Here is a 20,194-nt window from a genome sequence, read left to right on the forward strand (position 1 = left end):
TAAAAATTCTTTCCAGCCTGGTATCCTCCCCTCCCCTTTCAGCCTTTGAAGTAGGATATCCATAAATCAGAGGTTTATTGTATGGTTTGGTTTTACTGTCAGCAAAGCAGGAATTCTCCTTTGGATGAAGAAAATAAGACTGCATTTATCAAAACTAATCAGTGTAAGAGATATCTACAATTATAGACAAGGAAGAAACAACACTCATAAAAATCTATTAACACTAAAAACTTTTAAAATTAAAACTAGTCAAAAGAAGAATTTACTTTTCTATTAAGTATCTTTAATATAGAAATGATATCTTTTATCATTTTTGATATTAGAAATATTTTGAAAGCTGATACATTTTTTAAAAATAACTGCCATGAAAAAGAACAAATAAAAAATTTAAAACTTAATAAAAGGGATAGAAGCAGAATAAATGTAACTAAATACAGAATTACCATTTCATAAGTGATTCCCCGGGAACTTAGCACAAAATAATAAATTTACAAAGAATAAAACAAATTTAGGACTAATTTTTCTAGCTCTGTGAGAATGATACTGGTATTTTACTAGGGACTGCACTAACTATAGATCAGTTTTGGTAGAATGGCCATTTTGATATTCTGCCTATCTGGGAGATTTCTAAGATCTTCAACGTCTTTGGTGTTTTATCTTATAATTTTCCTTGTAGAGATCTTTTACCTCTTTGTTAGATTTATTCCTAGGTATTTTATTATTTTGTAGGTTATTGTAATGGAACTGTTTTCCAGTTTTCTTTTTCAGTGGATTCATGGTTGGTATATAAAAAAGCTTAGGATTTTTATAATTTTTTTAAGGCAAAGCAATTCTCAGCAATAAGATTTATGGTTAGCATATAAAAGGTGGTAATTTGTGCAGATTTAATTTTTTGGTAAGTTAATGTAATTCTCAGTATCAAGTTACTGTTGTTGGTTTTATGTTTTTAAGCCACAAGTTATTTTATCTATTTGTTTCCTAGTTCTGTTTACACAAAGTGTCTTAAAACAGTAGTGTGGCATGTCTGATTAAGGGGGTAAAATGGCAAATATCAGTAGATAAAAAGGAATAAAAATACTCATGTAGTTTTTACAAAACAAAAATATCAGAAATGTCATACAAAACATTTCTAAAATCTAAATAAATAGTCTATAAAATTAAGTTACAACTGACTTAATAAAAAATTAAAAAGAATAATAACCACCAAAGAAATCAAAAGGTAGTCAAAGATCCAGTTTTAAAATCAGCATCAATCCTAGATTATGTGATATATTTTAATAAATCTTCAAGGACTATCCGTTTTCAGGTTACATAAAATATACTATTAAAAATCGATGAAAAGCATCCTATGTCATTTTCTGGTGTGTGTGTGTGTGTGTGTGTGTGTGTGTGTGTGTGTGTTACTAGGGGTTGAACCCAGAAGCATTCTACCTCCAAGCTACACCAAGAACCCTCTTTTTATTCTTTATTTTTGAAATAGGGTTTCACTAAGTTGCGGAGGGCCTCACTAAATAGTTAAGGCTGGCTGGCCATGAACCTGTGGTCTTCCTGTCTCAGCCTCTTAAGTACTGATCTTACAAGTGTGTGCCATCATACCTGGCTCATTTTCTGATCTTAATATAACCTTGATAGCAGGAATCTTGCAAAACTAGCAATATAACAATATAAATGTATACACCCTAATTAAAATATTGACATATTAAAAATTTCTGTTGTAAAAATGAAACACTGGCTCAGCCTACAAAACAATAAGTAGAATTTACTATATTAACACATTAAAAGAGAAAAGCCCTATGGCTGTTTAATAGATGTTAAGAATTTGATAAACCATGATTAGCTAAAACTCTCAATAAAAGAGGAACAGTAGAAAATAGCCTTAACTTGGCTATGTGTATCTATCAGAAGTTCATAGTGCACTTAAAAATGAAATATTATAGTCTTCTTTTCACTGCCAACTACTATGTATGGCAGTACTACTATGTATGGCAGTACATAGTAGTTCATAGTTAAAATTCTAAAATTCATAGCTAATGCAGGATGTTGAGAAAAACATTAGTAACAACCAAAAGAAACCAAAAATAAGAGAGGAAAAATATGTCATTATTTGCATAGAGTAGTTTTATCTACACAACTCATAGTAAAGAGTTGACACAAAGTTTCAAATCCTTAGCCATCTTACAAAGACAGGGGATAGAAAAGAGGATCCTAGCTAGTGAGATTTAAGCAAAAGTTACTAAGTGGGCATTTCAAGAATCTTTTCTTTAAAAAATATTATCCCAGCACACCCATATCAGCCTATTTCTTCTTTTTCTTGTCTGAAGCAATCATGAGGCCTGGAAAATTACCAGCCCCTAGGTCATAATGAAACACTAAGCTTGAGAATGAATGCCTACATATCCAATTTCTATAAAAATGTGTGTGTGTGTGTGTGCGCACGTGCATATATATAGTACAAAAGCTGGAGAATATCTTTATATTCTTGGGATAAAGAAATCTTTCCCAAATAATATTAAAATCAGACAACACTTCTATATGCTAATATTAGCTACAAAATGAAGCCAACAAACAATAGATGATGAGATAGCAAATATATGCGCAATATACATAACAATGGTTTAAAAGTCCTTTCCTTACATACAGAGTTCTTAATTAAAAAGAATGAAGAATAAGTAAGGTGACTTAGAGACACTTGACTTGAATAGTATTAGACAATGTGAACTTAAAAAATTTTAAAAGGTATTACTAGGAGCTAGGCATGGTGACGCAGTCCTGTAATCCCAGTCCTTACAGGCTGAGATAGAAGGAATGCAGGTTTGAGGCCTGTCTCAGAAACTTAGTGAGCTTCTGTTTAAAAAGAAAAAATAAAATAAGGCTGGGGGGTGTAGCTCAGAGGAAGAATGCCCCTGGGTTCAACCCCCAATATAAAAAAAAAAAATTATCCTTCAGCTGGCATGGTGGCACACACTTTTAATCCCAATACTTGGGAGTCTGAGACAAGAAGATTGCTCAGGTTCAAAGCCAGCCTCAGCTACTTAGTGAGACCCTGTTTCCAAATAAATATAAAAATATGTCTGAGAGTATATCCCAGAGGTAGAAAGCCCCTAGGTTCCATCCCCAGTACTAAAAAAAAAAAAAAAAAAAAAAATTATCCTTCATTCACTATACTGAATATTATTGATACACTACTACTACCAGAATCTTCAGGGGATGTAGGAAAACAAAGAGTCTCAAACACTGAAAAACAAAAACACTGAGCTGTCCATTAATATGAAAACAGCTAACTAATGGGCAACTACACTACAGAATACAGTGAAGCCATTAAAAAGAATATTTTCTTAAACTATAGACAAACATTTTTGCTCATTTGGAGTTTTTCAGTTAAAGTTGCTAGAAATCTGACTATCAGATACACAGCATTATTAGAGATTATTTCTGGTACTAATGAAAACATGATTGTGGGTATTAACCACAGGTTTTTTTTTTTTTTTTTTTTTTTTTTTGGTGGTACTGGGGTTCCTGGAAGCCCTTCTACCTCTGGGCTACACTCCCAGACCTATTTTCTGTATTTTTGAAACAGGGTCTCTTAAACCAGCGCGGCTGGCCTTGATCCTCCTGCCTCTGCCTCCCAAGCGCAGGAATTACAAGTGTGCGCCACCACGCCCGGCTAACCACAGGTTCTGAATATAGGTGGTACTGGCCCCAGGGGTGCTGGTACAAAATACAGATACATAAAAGAATGCAAATTTGTCACTTCACCTTTCTGTTCCTTTGAGTAAAAAACAAATTTCCACAGGAATGTTGAGTAAATTTTTTTTTTAAAAGGAGATCATAAGCCAAATAAGTTTGGGGACTCCTGATTCCCAATTATATTGATTGAGATTTAATAGTTTTCTACCTATTAGTAATATTCTTATATTCCTAACTCAACATGTATACACATTTACACACACACCACAAAATCTATAGATCTAACTATATTACAATGTCAAGACTCCCAAGGTACAATATGAAATGAAATAACACACATCAGAACAAGAAGTATAATACAATTTCATTAAAATTTAAGAAAGAGGAGTAAAATGAGGGTCAGAAAAATCATTAAACCTGGACCTAGAAAGATTCAAATCATAATGTTAACCATAGTTACCTCTGGGCACAGAGTAAAACTGTATTCTTTCTTATCTCATTTTAAAATAATGAACATATATTTATATATTCTTGCTAAGTAACCAGAGGACAGCAATATAATTAACAATAACAAAACAGTCAGAAAATAGCCGGACGTGGTGGGGCATGCTTGTAATCCCAGCGCTTGGGAGGCTGAGACAGGAAGATCACACCAAAGGTTCAAAGCCGGCTTGAGCTACTTAGTGAGGGTCTCAGCAACTTAGTGAGACCCTTTTTCCAAATAAAATATAAAATAGGTCTGGGAGTATAGCCTGGAGGTAGAAAGCCCCTGGGTTCCACCCCCAGTACCACCAAAACCAAAAAACAAATAAACAAACAAAAATAACAGAAGATAAAAATAGTCTCAGAAAGAAGATAATTTGATTTCAGATAAGTTGATTATGAGTTGTTTAGGGAAATTCAGGTGATGGCCACTATAAGATATCGACAGTTAAGAGAGAAGAAGGCTAAGAATATGTTAGGAGAGAAAAAAGAGAAGTCAAGAATATATGAAAAATTGACAGTAAGTGGATTAAGAGGAATAAGTATACTCATAATAATATGTCATGAAAACCAAAAGTATACATTTTTTTAAAACACTAAGCTGCTTTGTATTTTACTTACCTATATAGTCAAATTATATGAAATAAAGATAAAACCAAAGAAGTAAATATTGACATGTCCAGAAATCTGCTTCTTGTCTTAGAATTGGTAAAACTTTAAGACCAATGTAAACAGTATAAAAGGTACATTTGGTACCTTTTCTCATCCTATTTCTTAGTAAAATAAACACAAAATTAGCCAGGCGTGGTGGCGCACGCTTGTAATCCCCGCGCTTGGGAGGCAGAGACAGGAGGATCACGCAGATTCGAAGCCAGCCGCACACGCTGGCTTAGGAGACTCTGTTTCCAAATAAAAATGTAAGAATAGGTCTGGGAGTGTAGCCTGGAGGTAGAAGGGCTTCCAGGAACCCCAGTACCACAATAAATAAATAAATAAATAAATAAATAAATAAATAAATAAATAAATAAATACAAAATTAAATCTATGAAAAAAGGGTGAAAAGACATTTGAACTTTTACCTAAAAAATATAGTAGTTCACTGATTATCAATACATTGATAGGTTTTAAACAATAATACATTATGCATTACATACTAAATGAAGAAAGGAAACTTACTCAGCTCTGTAATAAGTTTAAGATTCTGTTGTCGGATATTTTCAAACTCTTGCTGCTTTTTCCGCATATGTTCTTCAGTTACTGCACAGCGATCACATAATCCTGCTCTTAACCTGAAACAAAACAAAATAATTTTCGCTTACTAAAAGCTATTTCCTTATTCTGGCTGAACATCACTTACTTGAAATTCTTGGGACCCTTCAAAGGTGTTTCAGATTTTAGAGTTTCTTGGGGTTTGGAATATTTGAAGATTTTATCAAGTGTAGAAACCTAATCTGAAAATCTAAAATTTGAAATGCTCCAAATCTAAAATTTTTTGGAGGTTGACATAACACTCAAGACTTTGGGATTTCAAAGCATTTTAAATTCTGGACTTTTTGATTAGAGACAATCAGCCGGTAGTTGCATTTTTGATGTTTATATTTATGAAGGCCTAAAATCATTACTTGGCAAATATAGTGAAAATTTAGTTTAATAATGCCTAATATTAGAGCTATAGCATATTTGTACATATTCTTTTTTTTTTTTTTTGTGGTACTGGGGTTCCTGGAAACCCTTCTACCTCCGGGCTACACTCCCAGACCTATATTTTTATATTTTTACTTGGAAACAGGGTCTCTTAAGCCAGAGAGACTGGCTTCAAACCTGCATGATCCTTCTGTCTCCGCCTCCCAAGCATGGGGATTACAAGCGTACGCCACCACGCTCGGCCATATTTGCACATATTCTAAAATTACGCCACAGCACTATTTTATACAATGGTAATTCTGAGTAAATTTATGTCAGTTTTAAACAATATCCAAAGGAATTTTTTAATTAAAGAAACAAACCTTTTTAAAATTTACTATAGTCAAAAACATGAATCCTTTCCTAGCACTAAGGGACCAAATTATGTCATCATTGTAACTGTTTTTCTCAGTATAACATATGACAGAAATTGGGTGTTCAAGAATTTTTTGTTTTTGTTGAGTAACTAACTAAAGGCCAGGGACTACAAAGTTAAAAACCTACCTTCTATTTCCCTTTCAGCCTTCAAGAAAGCAATATTAGTAAATATTCACAATATATTATTATATAAAAATGACATAAGTAGCTTTTACTAATTATTTTTGAGTGCTGAAGAGTGAATATATATATATGTGTGTGTATGTATATACATATACATATATATGTCTATAATTGCACTCATATGTGGGGGTATAAAAAAGAAAGGTGTATCCAAAATGTTAATAGTATCTTGTAGATAACAATACTATAATGGTTAGAAAATAGAATGCCTCCCTACCCTTCATGGAAACAGGTAGCACTGTTCAAAGCAGGCCTGGGTATAATCTCAGCAGATAAATCTGTTGGAATGAATTTATGTGGCTGGCGACCTGGCTGGTATGATGTTTGGAGAAGGTGAGTCCCTGGATCTGCAGCCTTGGGGATTATATATGGCTTTTTATCCTCTCACTCTCTCTGGCTTCTTACCTCTGTGATGTGAGAGCAAAGCTATGTAGCAAATATATCTACCTTCCTCTAAGTTACATGGTCAGTCTTTAGAATAGTAGAATGCTGACAATTTTAAGATTTCCTTCCTTCTTAGTGTTTTTCCATATTTTCCAAAATTTCTTCAATTGTGTTTATATAATTTAAAATATGGTAAAAGAAAAAATACCCTACCTTAAAAATTAAGGAAATAGATTTTAATATAATTTAAATTTAGTAACCTAAGTTAACAGGATAAGTATTTGAGTGACTACGCCAAGAATTTTAAAGAAAGTTGAGATAGAACATGAAAACTTTACACAACAAAATTAAAAACAAAACCTAGACATTTTTATATGAAGGTAAAATGTATAGAGTTCATAGAATGTGTTAATAGAATTATATTTTTTAGAACAAAGGACAAAGAGTTAGGCATCATGGCTTAACTTAACTGAACTAAAGATAGGAATTAGGATGATTAGGAGTCTTGAAACCATGTAGTATGAAGAACAACATCTAAATAAAGATGAATCTAATTTTGTTCCCTCCAAGAAACTTTCCTGAAATTATAATGGAGATATATTAAATCACAGAGACAGAGAAAAATAGAAAGTAAACAAACAACAAAATAAAAGCAAGGAAGCTGGCAAAGAGGAACTACCCTGAGAATGTTGAATCCTAAACAAATGGTGGAAAAAGTCTGGAACTGCATTGCCCAGTAAGGTAGCCACATGTGATCATTTCAATTTAAGTAAGTTAAAATTAAAATTGGCCTCCTCAGTCACACTCAAGTGCTCAATAGCCATATGTATTTAGTTACCACCATACTGCAGAATACAGATATAGTACATTTTCATCATCACAGAAAATTCTATTGGACAGCACACTGATTTAGACCCAAACTGATTTATACTGTACAATTCCCTAAAGGTTCAAACACAGGTAACAAAATTTAAAGCACGTTTTAAGAAATTATCACACCAACACATTCTTTCTGATATTTTGAACAGTGATTATCTCATCTCTTTTACATGATAGTAGCAGAACAGAGGCTTCATCTCTAGAATCTAAAACAGAGAGTGTATGATCTGGGGAATATAAGGTGCAATTAAGGGTAGATGCACACCAATGAAATTAATGCATTTGCAACCAAATTCTCAAACTCCAGCCTAGGCCTTCCTTATCAATTTGGTGTCTAAAATACTGATAGCTAGCCCTATAATACATTCTAGAAAATAGAGTTAAGGATTTTTCTTTAGATAATCTGTCTAGTCTATCAAAAAGATCTAAAAATATAGGAATATTAGGATATCATCAGTACAAAAGACTGTCCAGATCGCCCCATGGTGAAGCTCAGAGTCTGCAGCTCTACCCATCAACTCACAGTTTTCAGTCAACTTTTGTCTCCTTCTCTTTAATATAAACAACAAAGTATCAACAGACATCTGAGAAAGGCTAACAAAATAAAAGAAACCAAAACAAATGGGGCATTAAAAAAGAAGAAAATTGAGAGAAACCTAAGCTATGCAGAGACAAGAAAAAATAAAAACAAAAACACCAACATCACTATCACCAAACAGAATACTCTAGAGAGGCAAGTATTGAAACTAGAATATATTAACAGAATTGCCAGCCGGGCGTGGTGGCGCACGCTTGTCATCCCAGCATTCGGGAGGCTGATACCGGAGGATCGCGGTTCATGGTCAGCCTCAGCTACTTAGTGAGGCCCTCTGCAACTCAGTGAGACCCTGTTTCAAAATAAAGAATAAAAAATAGGGCAAGGGGTGTAGCTCGGAGGTCAAATGCCCCTGGGTTTCATTCCCAGACCCGCAAAACAAAACAAAACAGAAATGCCATAAAAAATATTATGAGAAAAAGCAGATCTTTTAAATTAAAATATTAGCATGAAAAACAAAACTCTGTAAGTAGAATGTGAGAGAACAAATTTGATAAAATCTCTACCAAAAGTAGTATAAAAATGCAAAGAAAAAAAAAACTAGGTTATCCTAGAGGGTCCTTCATATAAATAGAGTTTCAGATAAAGTTAGAGGATTGGAGAAAAAAACAATCAGGAATTTTAGAAAATTGCCTAGTACTTAAATGACTAGGAAAAAAAAAAAAGACCCAAGCTCTCAGTACAATGGTTATTATCAGATCCATACTAAAAACATGAAACTTCTGAATGCTAGGAACAAAGAGTACAAAGCTTTTAGAAGGAAAATATTTTTTTAAAAAAAGATCTAGAAAGGGTGGAAGTCAAAATAATGCAGGATTTAAATAGCAAGGAAGCTAGAAACTTAGAATTCTGTAGGAAAATTAAACTAACTTCAGTATTTCTTCATTATCGGTGCAGCAAATAATTCCCAGACATAAAAATCTCAAATATTTTGCCTCCTTATCATTAATTTTTAAAAGCACAATAATGGCATTGTTGATATGTGTGTGAAAGAATCTCAATCTTTCAGAGATGCATATTGAAATATTTAGATGAAAAGATCTTATGTTTGGAATGTCTTTCAAATACTGAGTAATAAGGGGACTGGAAAGAATACAAATGAACTGAATATGACCATGCTTGGTAATTGCTAAAGCTGAGTGATGGTACATTAGAGTTGGTTTTATTATGTCTACTTTTTATATATGCTTAATCTCCTAAACTAAATTTTGTTTTCCACACCTCTGTCTCAGAAATCTACTAGAGAAGGTACTTTTCCCAAAATACAGAAAAATAAATCAAGAAAGAGAAGTTACAAGATTGATGAAACAGGAAGGCAATAAAAGTAGCCTCAGATGATTACTATGTGCCAGGCAGAGAGGACAGAGTCCAAACTGGAGCAAACAGAGGCTCGAGGGCAGATTTCTTTCGGAAAAGTGAAACGACAAACATCTGATCCATCTGAACAGCATGATAAATTTAGATAACTGGTGGAAAGTTGCAGGTGAATTAGTGGTTGGTATGCAAAAGCCCAATCATATGGAAAAAATCTAGTATAAACATGGACAATAAAAATGTAGATAGGAATAGAAAGTAATCACCATTTGCAACATGTCTCAGACCTGAAATATATTTACATAATCATAATAAGACAAAAACAAATAGTAATCTAATAAAAATATTATCAACTATATTAGGAGGAATAGGAACAATATATGTAGATTGCAGGGAAAGAAAAATACTTGAGCCAAAGACAGTTTTTAAATAGTAATATAAGCATTTTAAAAAGAGATCTTGTGGTAAAGAACAAAATAATATGTAGACTTAAAGAAGGGGAAACTAGAGAGAAAGAGAACAGTTGGTTTGTTCTTTTACCTTTACCTTGAAAAAACTATTTAAATCTTTAAAGTATGGATTTGTACAAAAATTTTTTTTGACCTGGGAATTGAACTTAGGGGGCATTCTACCTGGAGCTACATGCCAAACACTTTTTTTTTTTTTTTTTTTGCTTTGAAACAGAGTTTCACTGGGTTGCTGAGAGTCTTACTAAGTTGTAGGAGCTGGTCTCCAACCCGCAATCCTTCTACCTCAGCTATACAAATACTAGGATTACAGGCATGCACCACCAACCCCAGAAAACGTCTGTACAACTTTAAACAAACCAAAATATTTGCCAAAAACAAGAATAGAAAAGAAAACTTCGGGGCAATTGGCAGTTGTCTTCAAATAATCTGAAATGTCAATATTGTGGAAGAGATTTATGATTTAAGGGGGAAAAAGTAGGATCAAGGGGCAAAGATTATATGGACAGATCTCCATCTCAGATTAAAAAAAAACAAACTTTCCAACTATTTAAGGATGGAATGTGCTTCCTAAGCAGGTAGTGATTTCACTTGTCACTGGACAGGTTTAAACATAAAAAGATGATTGCCCAGGAATTGGGAGGTAATTAAAACACATGAAAAATAGTAAGATCAATTGTCCACAAGTCTTGCTATTTCTCAAAACCATCTACGCAGCTTTAAAAGAAAAGGAGGAAAAAGATTCCTAAGTCCCACCATGACCTACTGAATTTTTAATCTGCAAAGATGGATCCCAGGAGCTGCTCAGAATCTCCTCTCCACATTTTCTTCACAGATATAGAACAAGGCATCCTCATCTTTCCCTCCCTATGTTCTTTCCATGTTTTATTCTTAAATTGAGTTTTGATAACAATGGAAATCTATTAAGATGGATTATACTCCCCTCCTTTGTCTGTAAATGCTACAGAAAATTCCTCAGTATTTACAACATCTATACTTGCCCAGCTACTCACTATGGAGTACATTATGAAAACTATCCATGGCTTGTAGTGACATTTTTTCAAGGGCACTTGAGACACACTTAGCTCTCCCACCTGAATCTACACAGCCTGGTGTACAGCTCTGCTATACCCAAACACAATTTTAATTGACTTAAACTACAACTTAGAAGAGTTGACATAAGGCTAAAAGGCATCTGATATTGATGCTCTTCCTCCAGCCTACAATTCAATTTTTAATTTTTAGCAATCATTTTTTCTTATTTCTTTTCTTGTTAATTACTGGTCATAGACATACAGTGCTTTTACCAGCTAAATAAGACGCGTATGCAATTTTGATTAAACAAACAAAAAGTTATTACCTTTTCAGAATTCTTCCCATTTACCAAGAAACTTTACAATTTTGGAAAATAATATAAATGATGAAACTATAGTTCATGTTACTTTGATCATCAAGGAACATACTGGTGACCGTCATATTCATGATTTTGTATATAAAGCAGTATCTTGTCAGTTCATCTTTCAAAATAGATATATCGGTAATTTTCTACATTCTGAAATACATCTTAAAAACCATTTTTCCTCTATATATTATTATTACAATTTTCCTAAGCAATTATGTATGTAGGTAAATTATAGTATTTATTAACTTCATTTGAAAATTCTAAGAAAAACATTCTAAAATATTTTTTATAAAAGGGCCTGCAATTTGAGGATTCAGAATCATTAGTTTAAAATCAAGACTAGGCTCCACTCACAGGGCCATCTTTTGGCAGTAGAAAAAGTGATAAAAGTTTTGTTTTGAATTGTAGCATGTTAAATCCCATCAAAACTCAGAAAACTAAACTTCATATTTAGAAAAGCATATAAGGATTTTTGTTGTTGTTTTCTTTTCTTTTGTGGTACTGGGGATCAAATTCAGGGCCTAATATATGCAAAGCACATAGCTCTACCATGAGCCACATTCCTAGCCTATCATATAAATTATTTACAAAAGTTATTCAGAAAATTCTGGTGGTCACACATGTGCAGTAATCCACAAATTAAATGAGACTTTAAAATATATTTAGTTTGAGAGTCTATAATTTTACAAATTTAAAGTATATTATGAGAACCAAGAAAAAAGAAATAGAAATAATTTAAAAGAAGAATGAAGTTGGATCCTTATGTTTTTCTATATCCAAACTTGAACTTAAAATGGACCTAAATGTAAAATCTAAAACCCTTATCTGGGTGTGGTGGCGCACGCTTGTAATCCCAGTGCTTCAGAGACTGAGACAGGAGGATTGCACAGGTACAAAGCCAGCCTCAGCAACTTAGTGAGGCTCTCAGCAACTTAGTGAGACCCTGTTCCCAAATATAGTATAAAACTAGGTCTGGGAGGATAGCCTGGAGGTAGGAAAGTCCCTGGATTCTACCCCCAGTACCATAAAAAAAAATAAATAAAATCTAAAATTCTAAAAGAAAACACAGGAAAGATTTCATGACACTGATTGCAGCAATGATTTTTTTGGGTACAATACCAAAGCATAGGCAACAAAAGAAACAATAATTATCTGAGCTTCACTAAAATGAAAAACCCTTTTATACTGAAGAACACAAAATAAGAGTGACAAGTGACTAAGAATAGGAGAAAATATTTGCAAATCATGTATCAGATAAGAAGTTAATATCCAGGCTAAATAAAGAACTAATATAACTTAAAATAAAAAAATTCTAATTTTTAAATAGGCAAGAGTTAATAGACATTTCACCAAAGAAATATACAAGTAGTCAATAACATGAAAAGATGCTCAACACCATTAATCACCAGAGAAAAGCAAATAAAAGCCACGATGAGATAACATTTTATACATTAGAATGGTTATTTTAAAAAAATGTTGGTAAGGATATATAAATAGGAACCTTGTACATTGCTAATGGGTGAAGCCACTATGGAAAATGGTACGGTGATTGCTCAAAAACCTAAACTTAAGATGGCGGCAGCCAAGGCCGCAGCGGTGACAGTTGGCAGCGGCTAAATAGGACATGTATTCCTCTAAGAAACCCTGGACAACAGATTCTGGTTTAATATCTGATTGGGACAACATACAGAGACATTTCCAGTCATGACTTCCTATTTAAAATAAGAGAGAAAGGAGACAAACCAAGATGGTGGTGGCGGCCAGTATTTGGGAGGCTGACAGATCCAATCCAACCCACCTTGAACTGTTAAAGAATCTCCCCGAAAGTAGACTACTCCTGCCCCATGTGCTCAGAGATTCTGGACAACATAATATGTAAGAAAAATGTTTGGGAGGAGAACCAAGATGGCGGCAGCCAGCATTTGGGAGAGGCAGACAGATCCAATCTAATCCACCTTGAACTTTTGAAGAAATCATACTATGTAAGAAAAATGTTCGAGGCGCGTCAGAGGGAGCCCTGCATAGCCAGGTCGGCCAGCACACCATGTTTCCTGGAAGACAACGGCACTCCTGGCTGCCTGCTCCTCTGCACAGCACTGGGGGCCGGGGCGTGCTCAGAGCAGCAGAACTGGCTCTACGTGGTGAAGTTGTGGACCTCTGCCTTCTGGAGAGAGACAAAAATTCATTGCTACTAGGTATTTGGGCTCCCAGCTATTGCAAAAGACACATACTGTTTTCTCCTACTTAAAAAAAGAAATATGGAAGAAAAAATGGGATCTTCTTAAGACAACCTGCCCACAGTGACAGAGACCAGGGCATACCACATAGTGAGGCCAGTGCTGGGGACTGCAAGGCCGGGATGCCAAGCGGTAAGGCTGGTGCTGGGGCCTGTGAGGCCCGGATCGCAGCCTGCCATGCGGCAAGGCCAGTGTCGGGGCCTGTGAGGCTGGGATCGTAGCCTGCCATGTGGAGAGGCCAGTGCCGGGGCCTTCAAGGCAGGGATAGAAGCATGCCATGCAGCGAGGCCAGGAATGTGGCCTGCTGCACAGCAAAGGGCCAGTGGGTCCCTGCAATCGTACGGTCAGGAAGGACTTGAAGATGCCTCTGTCTCACCCCATCTCTCAGCGGATCTCCAGATCCAAGTGACCTCCATGAAAAAATTGGGTGTGAGTGGATAATCTTGTCAAAGCCACTCACTACCATGATTTCAGCAAATGGGAAATAGTGTGGAAAATAAAAGTAGAACTTCCAAGGAAGAGATAAACTGTAATTGATTGGGTTTGGAGAGGTGAAAACTCTAGTGCACTTTTGGTGGGATTGCAAAGTAATGCAACCACTTTGAAAGACGACATGGGAGATCCTCAAAAAAATGAAAACGAACGTACCATATGACCCAGCAATACCAACTATGGGTATCTACCCAAAAAATGAAAACCAAACTACCAAACCAACACATGAGTACATATGTTCACAGAAGCACAATTCATCGTTCCCAAACTATGGAACCAACCAAGATGTCCATCAACAGATAAGTGGATTACAAAACTATGGGATATGTACACAATGGAATTTTACCCAGCCATAAAGAAGAGCAAAATTATGGCATCTAGCCATGCATGGTAGCGCACACTTGCAATCCCTGTGCTTGGGAGGCGGAGACAGGAGTATTGCACAGGTTTGAAGCCAGCCTCAGCTACTTGGTGAGGCTCTCAGCAACTTAGTGAGACCCTGATTCCAAATAAAATATAAAATAGGTCTGGGAGTATAGCCCAGAGGTAGAAAGCCTCTGGGTCCACCACCAGTACCAACAACAAAAAAAAAAAAGAAAGAAAATTATGGCATCTACAGGGAAATATCACAAAAAAATAAGAAATGAGATGCTTTCCCTAATATGCGAAAGCTAGGGAGAAATGGGTAATAGGAGGAACTCTAGTTGAAAAAGGGGTCCTATAGAGGAGCAATTAAGGTGACATATCTGAGGGGATGGGAGGGGGGAAGATGGAAACTCTTTAAAGCACATGATGTACTTAAACATATCAAAGTCAATCACTAAATCAAGCATGGGAACAAGGGAGGGGGAGGGAATGGTATAGGGACTGGATAAGGGCTAATTGGGTGATGTGTGCATGTATATCTCCACAAGTTTGTTATTCCATTAAGATATTTGACTGCTATGCACCAATAAAAATATATTTAAAAATTTTTTAAACAACTGAAATGTCCATCAACAGCTGAATAAGCAAATTATGGAATGTTTGGGGGGAAAAAACTAAGCCTACAATAGTTGTGTATGGTAGAGCATACTTATAACCCCAGTACTTTGGAGGATGAGACAGGGGAATTGCATGTTCAAAGCCAGCCTCAGCAACTTAGAAAGACCCTGTTTCCAAATAAAAAATAAAACAGGGCTTGGGGTAGCCTAGAGGTAGAAGGCCCCTGGGTTTCATCAAAAGTATGACAAGAAAAACAAATGAACAAATGACAACTACCATATAATTTGCACTTGAACTCATATATATTTATAGGAACTGAAAGCAGCGACTTGAATAGAGACTTTATACCAATATTCATTTCAACATCATTTTATTTTATTTTACTTTATTTTGCGGGTCTGGAGATGGAAAGCAGGGGTATTTGGCCTCTGAGCTATACCCCTTACCCTATTTTTTATTCTTTATTTTGAAACAGTAAGTTGCAGAGGGCCTCACTAAGTAGCGAGGCTGTCCACGAACCATTGGGATTACAAGTGTGTGCCACCACGCCTGGCTTCAACGTTTTATAAACAGCCAACTAGTTAGAAGCAACTCAAGTGCCAACCAAAAGTACATTGATAAACTGATGTGGTATATACATACAGTGAAATATTATTCAGCCATAAAAAGGAAAGAAGTTCTGAAAAAAGCTTCAACATAGATCAATACTGAAGACATTCTGCTAAGTGAAATAAATCACACATAAAACAACACATATATAGTTTCATTTATAACAACTATCTAGCCTGGCATGGTGGTGCATGCTTGTAATCCCAGTACTTGGGAGGATCAAAGAGGAGGACTGCAGGCTCAAGGCCAGCCTCAGCAACTTAGTAAGGCCCCCAGCAACTTAAGACTCTTTTTCAAATTAAAAAATAAAATAGGGCTGGAGTGTAGCTCTGAGGCAGAATACCCTTGGGTTCCATCACCAGAACCACAACAAACAAACAAACTAGAATAGGCAAATTCATAAAGATAAAAGTAGACTAGAAAGTACCAGGAACTAGGGGGAAGGAGAATGGAGTTATTGCTTAATGGTTAAAGTGTTTCTGTTGAGTAATGAAAAACAGTAAGATATAAGTAATGGCACCGAACTGTTTATAAACAGCTAAAATGGAAAACCATGTTACTGTATTACAATGGTTTGAATATCTCTCCCAAAGGTCCGTGTGTTATAAAGTTTGGTCTCAGGTGGCATTATTGATTGTTGCTGTGATCTTTACAAGGATTCATGGGAGGTACTTAGATCATTGCAACTGTGCCCTTGAAAGAGAATGTGGGGCCCACAGGCCTCCTCTCTTGTCATCCTTGCTCATCACGTAGGCAGTTCACTCTGCCATGTGCTCCCGCCACTCTCATCCTCCTGGTAAGAGACTGAACCATCCAGGAGAGCCCGAGAGAACAGAAGGGACCTACTAGGAGGAACTGAGACCAGGGGCATTTACCAGGCTACATTCCCCATTTTAGTTTTTCCTTTGAGAGAGGGTCTTACTAAGTAGCCAAGGCTGGCTTTTAACTTGCAAGCCTCCTGCCTCAGCCTCCCCAGCAGCTGGGATTAAAGGTGTGACAATATCATGCCCAGCTGCCATGTACTCTTTGTTATGTGCCACCCTCAAAGTCCCAGAACAATAAGCACATACGATCTTGACTTAGATGCTCCAGAACCATGACCTGTATTAGAGGTAGAACAGATCATAAAAAAGCTAGTTCTAAAAAATCAGAGAATTAAAAAATTTAATATTAAAGAATAATAAGTTAGAAAAGACTTCAAAAGAAAGGGTGGGGCTCTTATTTATTGGCATATTTTTTCCTAGAAAGGGCCCACAGAAAAAAACTCACTTAGGGAATTCAAGATTCAAAAGATAACTGAACTGAAAGCTCAAACTAAACTATAAAATAAAAAACTATTTTGAAATACAAGAAAAATACAAAAAGTGACATGGTTATCTATATAATATTTATAGCACTATTTTTAAAAAAAACATAGACATAGCTGAGTGTGGCTTTTTTTTCTTTTTCTTTTTCTTTTTTTTTTTTTTTTTTTGGTGGTACCAGGGTGGAACCCAGAGGCTTTCTACCTCTGGGCTATGCTCCCAGACCTATTTTATATTTTATTTGGAAACAGGGTCTCACTAAGTTGCTGAGAGCCTCACTAAGTAGCCGAGGCTGGCTTCGAACCTGCATGATCCTCCTGTCTCAGCCTCCCAAGCACTAGAATTACAAGCGTGCACCACCACGCCCAGCTCTGAGTGTGGCATTTGAAAATTTTGGAAAAAGAAGGTCTTCAAGGGCTAAGAAGAACATTTTCTCCTAAAGAAGAAATGGAGAGCCAACTGTATTAAGCCACTTTCAGCAAAACATAAAGAAAACTATGGTACTGGGGACTGAACTCGGAGGCAGGGCACCTCAGTCCTTTTTATATTTTATTTTGAAACAGGGTCTTGCTAAGTTGCTGAGGCTGGTCTCTGATCTGCGACCCTCCTGTCTCAGTCTCCCAAGTACTGGGATTAGAAGTATGTGCTACTGAGCCCAACTAAAGAAAACTTTATCTTAAAATGTTTTCCAGAGTATTAACTTTGGGCTGGAAACAACTTGCTAATGATCAACTATACAGGAAGGGTACTAGAAGTGAATACAATCAATCTTTGAGTGTGTCAGCCAAAAAATTATCTCAATGTCTCCTATTGTGAGGAATGAAGTCACTAGCTCCACCTTCACCTTCTGTGCTTTGAAATCCTCTACTTGTTTCACACAGGTGAACACAACAGAGATACTAAGGTCAGGTCCCAGCTGATGAATGAGCACAGCACAAGAATACTATGGCTCTAGGACTCACCATCAGTCTAGCCAGAGTGCTCTTAAAGTATAAAGCACAGCTGGGCACGGTGGTGCATGCCTCTAATACCAGTATACGGGAGGCTGTGGCGGGAGGATCACAGGTTTGAAGCCAGTCTCAGTAACTAAGTCTCAAGAACTTAGTGAGAACTTGTTCCCCAATTAAAAATAAAATAGGGATGGGGTATAATTTTAGAGGAATAGCAACACACACACACATACCAGTCCATGACCTGCTCTCTTCCCTCTCTTCTTTACAGGGCTAAATCCACAGAGGTCAGGTAGTTCTCTCAGTCTCCTCACACTCCACCTCATTTATAGGTCTTTCTCCCAATACATTTCTTCAATGTCCAAATCCATCTTGGTGTCTGTTTCTCAGAGAACTCCATATTTAATTATTAATGCTGACATTAAATTTTTCTTTACATAGGAATTACAGAACAGAAAGACTTTCTAATCTGTTGCCATTACTTCCTCTGTTATAGGAAAGAAGACTTCAGTGCTTATGGAACGTGATGAAGAGGTAGAGATGAAAAAAAATTAAAAGATGGTAAAGTAAGAAAAGGAAGCACTTGAATCACTTAGAGAACTAGAGGCTGTGAAAGACAAAATCCCCACTCTACCTCCTCGGTCCTCTAACTACATGTTATCAAGAGAAAAGAGAAGGGAAAGTTCTCACCACAATAGTAGAAGAGTAATTAATGATTTCTTCTTCAGTGCTGGACTGGGAAGGGTAAGAAGGAAATATGGCCTTCCTGCTTCTTATATCTCAGCTCGAGATACTACAGGACAGAGTACTGAAGGTTGGAATCATATTCACCAATAAAGAGAAATACTATAAATATTATTAAACTTCTATTACAAACTGTTACTTGTATTTTCTCATTTAAGCATCAAAATAGTCCTGCAAAGAAGATACTGTTAGCATCATATCCTATATTTCTGGTTTTTCTCCACTTCAACAGTCTGTCTTTCTCAATCTTTTTTGCTAGCTAGGTTCTCATTCTTCATTAAACCTTAATTAGTATGCCCAAGCACTCAGCTCTGAGACCTCTTCTATTCTCTCTATACGTAAGATGTGCTTTGGAGGCCCACTGAGCTTCGAACTCACATACAAGTCTATTTAACATATCCATTTGGATATGTGGATGCTACTGGCATTCAATTATATCATTTGCCATTTTCCTGCTTAATCCCCCAATGGCTTCCATCACAATTAAAATCTAAACTTGTTGCTTAGGTCTTTGCATAATTTAGTTATTGCCTAACTTTGCAATCTTATCTCCTTTACTCATTAACCTAGAAGCAATTTAAACTTAAGAGGCTTCTATATTTGTCTGCTCTATCTCCTTTTGTCTCTAGTTCCTCAGATAACTTGTTCTTTCTTGTCATTCAGGTCAAACTTAGTAACACTGCCTCAGAAAGGCTACCCCTGACCATCCATCAATATCCTTCCACTTCCCACCACCTGTGGTCACTCAGTTACATCACTCAATTTCATTTTCTTCACCTTACTTGTTTGTTGTATAGTTCACTCCCAACCTTTAACAATAAGGTCCATGACATATTGACAGTGTTATCTCTACCTCCTAGAGTAACATGTAGGATGTAATAAGAACTGCAATATTTGTTGCTGAATCTGAATTAAGGACCCAGTATAAAACTGAAATTCAAATATATATAAATATATATTTGAATATACATATATATGTACGTGTGTGTGTGTGTGTGTGTGTGTGTGTGTGTGTGTGTGTGCATCCACTAAGCCAGTCGTTGAAGATAATGGTACTCTCCTTCAGTTTGCATATGTGCAAAATATTACATCATTTTACTATTTAAAGGGAAAATGACAAATTCAAACCAGTCAGTCCTTCTTTAACATATATGAAAATAATAAGAAAAAATAAAGAAAAAAAGTGATGTTATTGTTTGCTGTAAGATATAGTTCAAAGTCCTAAATAGCACTTAATAGTTCACACCAAGGATTACAGCAAATTCTCGAGACTTCTCTAATTCTGGGCATTAGCCTCATAGTAATGGGAAAGAAAGAAGTCTGTGGCCAGGTACAGTGGCACTCATCTATAATCCCAGCAATCAGGAGGCTGAGACAAGAGGATCTTAAGTTTGAGTCCAGTCTTGGCAACTCAGTGAG

General features: G+C 35.9%; 1 protein-coding gene across 2 annotated transcripts in view; it reads right to left on the reverse strand.

The window, feature by feature from the left end:
- Positions 1–20,194, reverse strand: part of RBBP8 (RB binding protein 8, endonuclease) — a gene marked incomplete at both ends in the record, with an annotated part of 100,013 nt that overhangs the window by 64,121 nt on the left and 15,698 nt on the right. For both annotated transcript variants that reach the window (XM_080714418.1, XM_080714417.1), the window contains one exon: positions 5,347–5,459. In XM_080714418.1, the coding sequence (XP_080570544.1) occupies positions 5,347–5,459 (113 nt within the window). The remainder of the gene's footprint in view (positions 1–5,346; positions 5,460–20,194) is intronic.

Source organism: Muscardinus avellanarius (assembly GCF_963383645.1).
Source record: "Muscardinus avellanarius genome assembly, chromosome: 17".
Classification (NCBI taxonomy): domain Eukaryota; kingdom Metazoa; phylum Chordata; class Mammalia; order Rodentia; family Gliridae; genus Muscardinus; species Muscardinus avellanarius.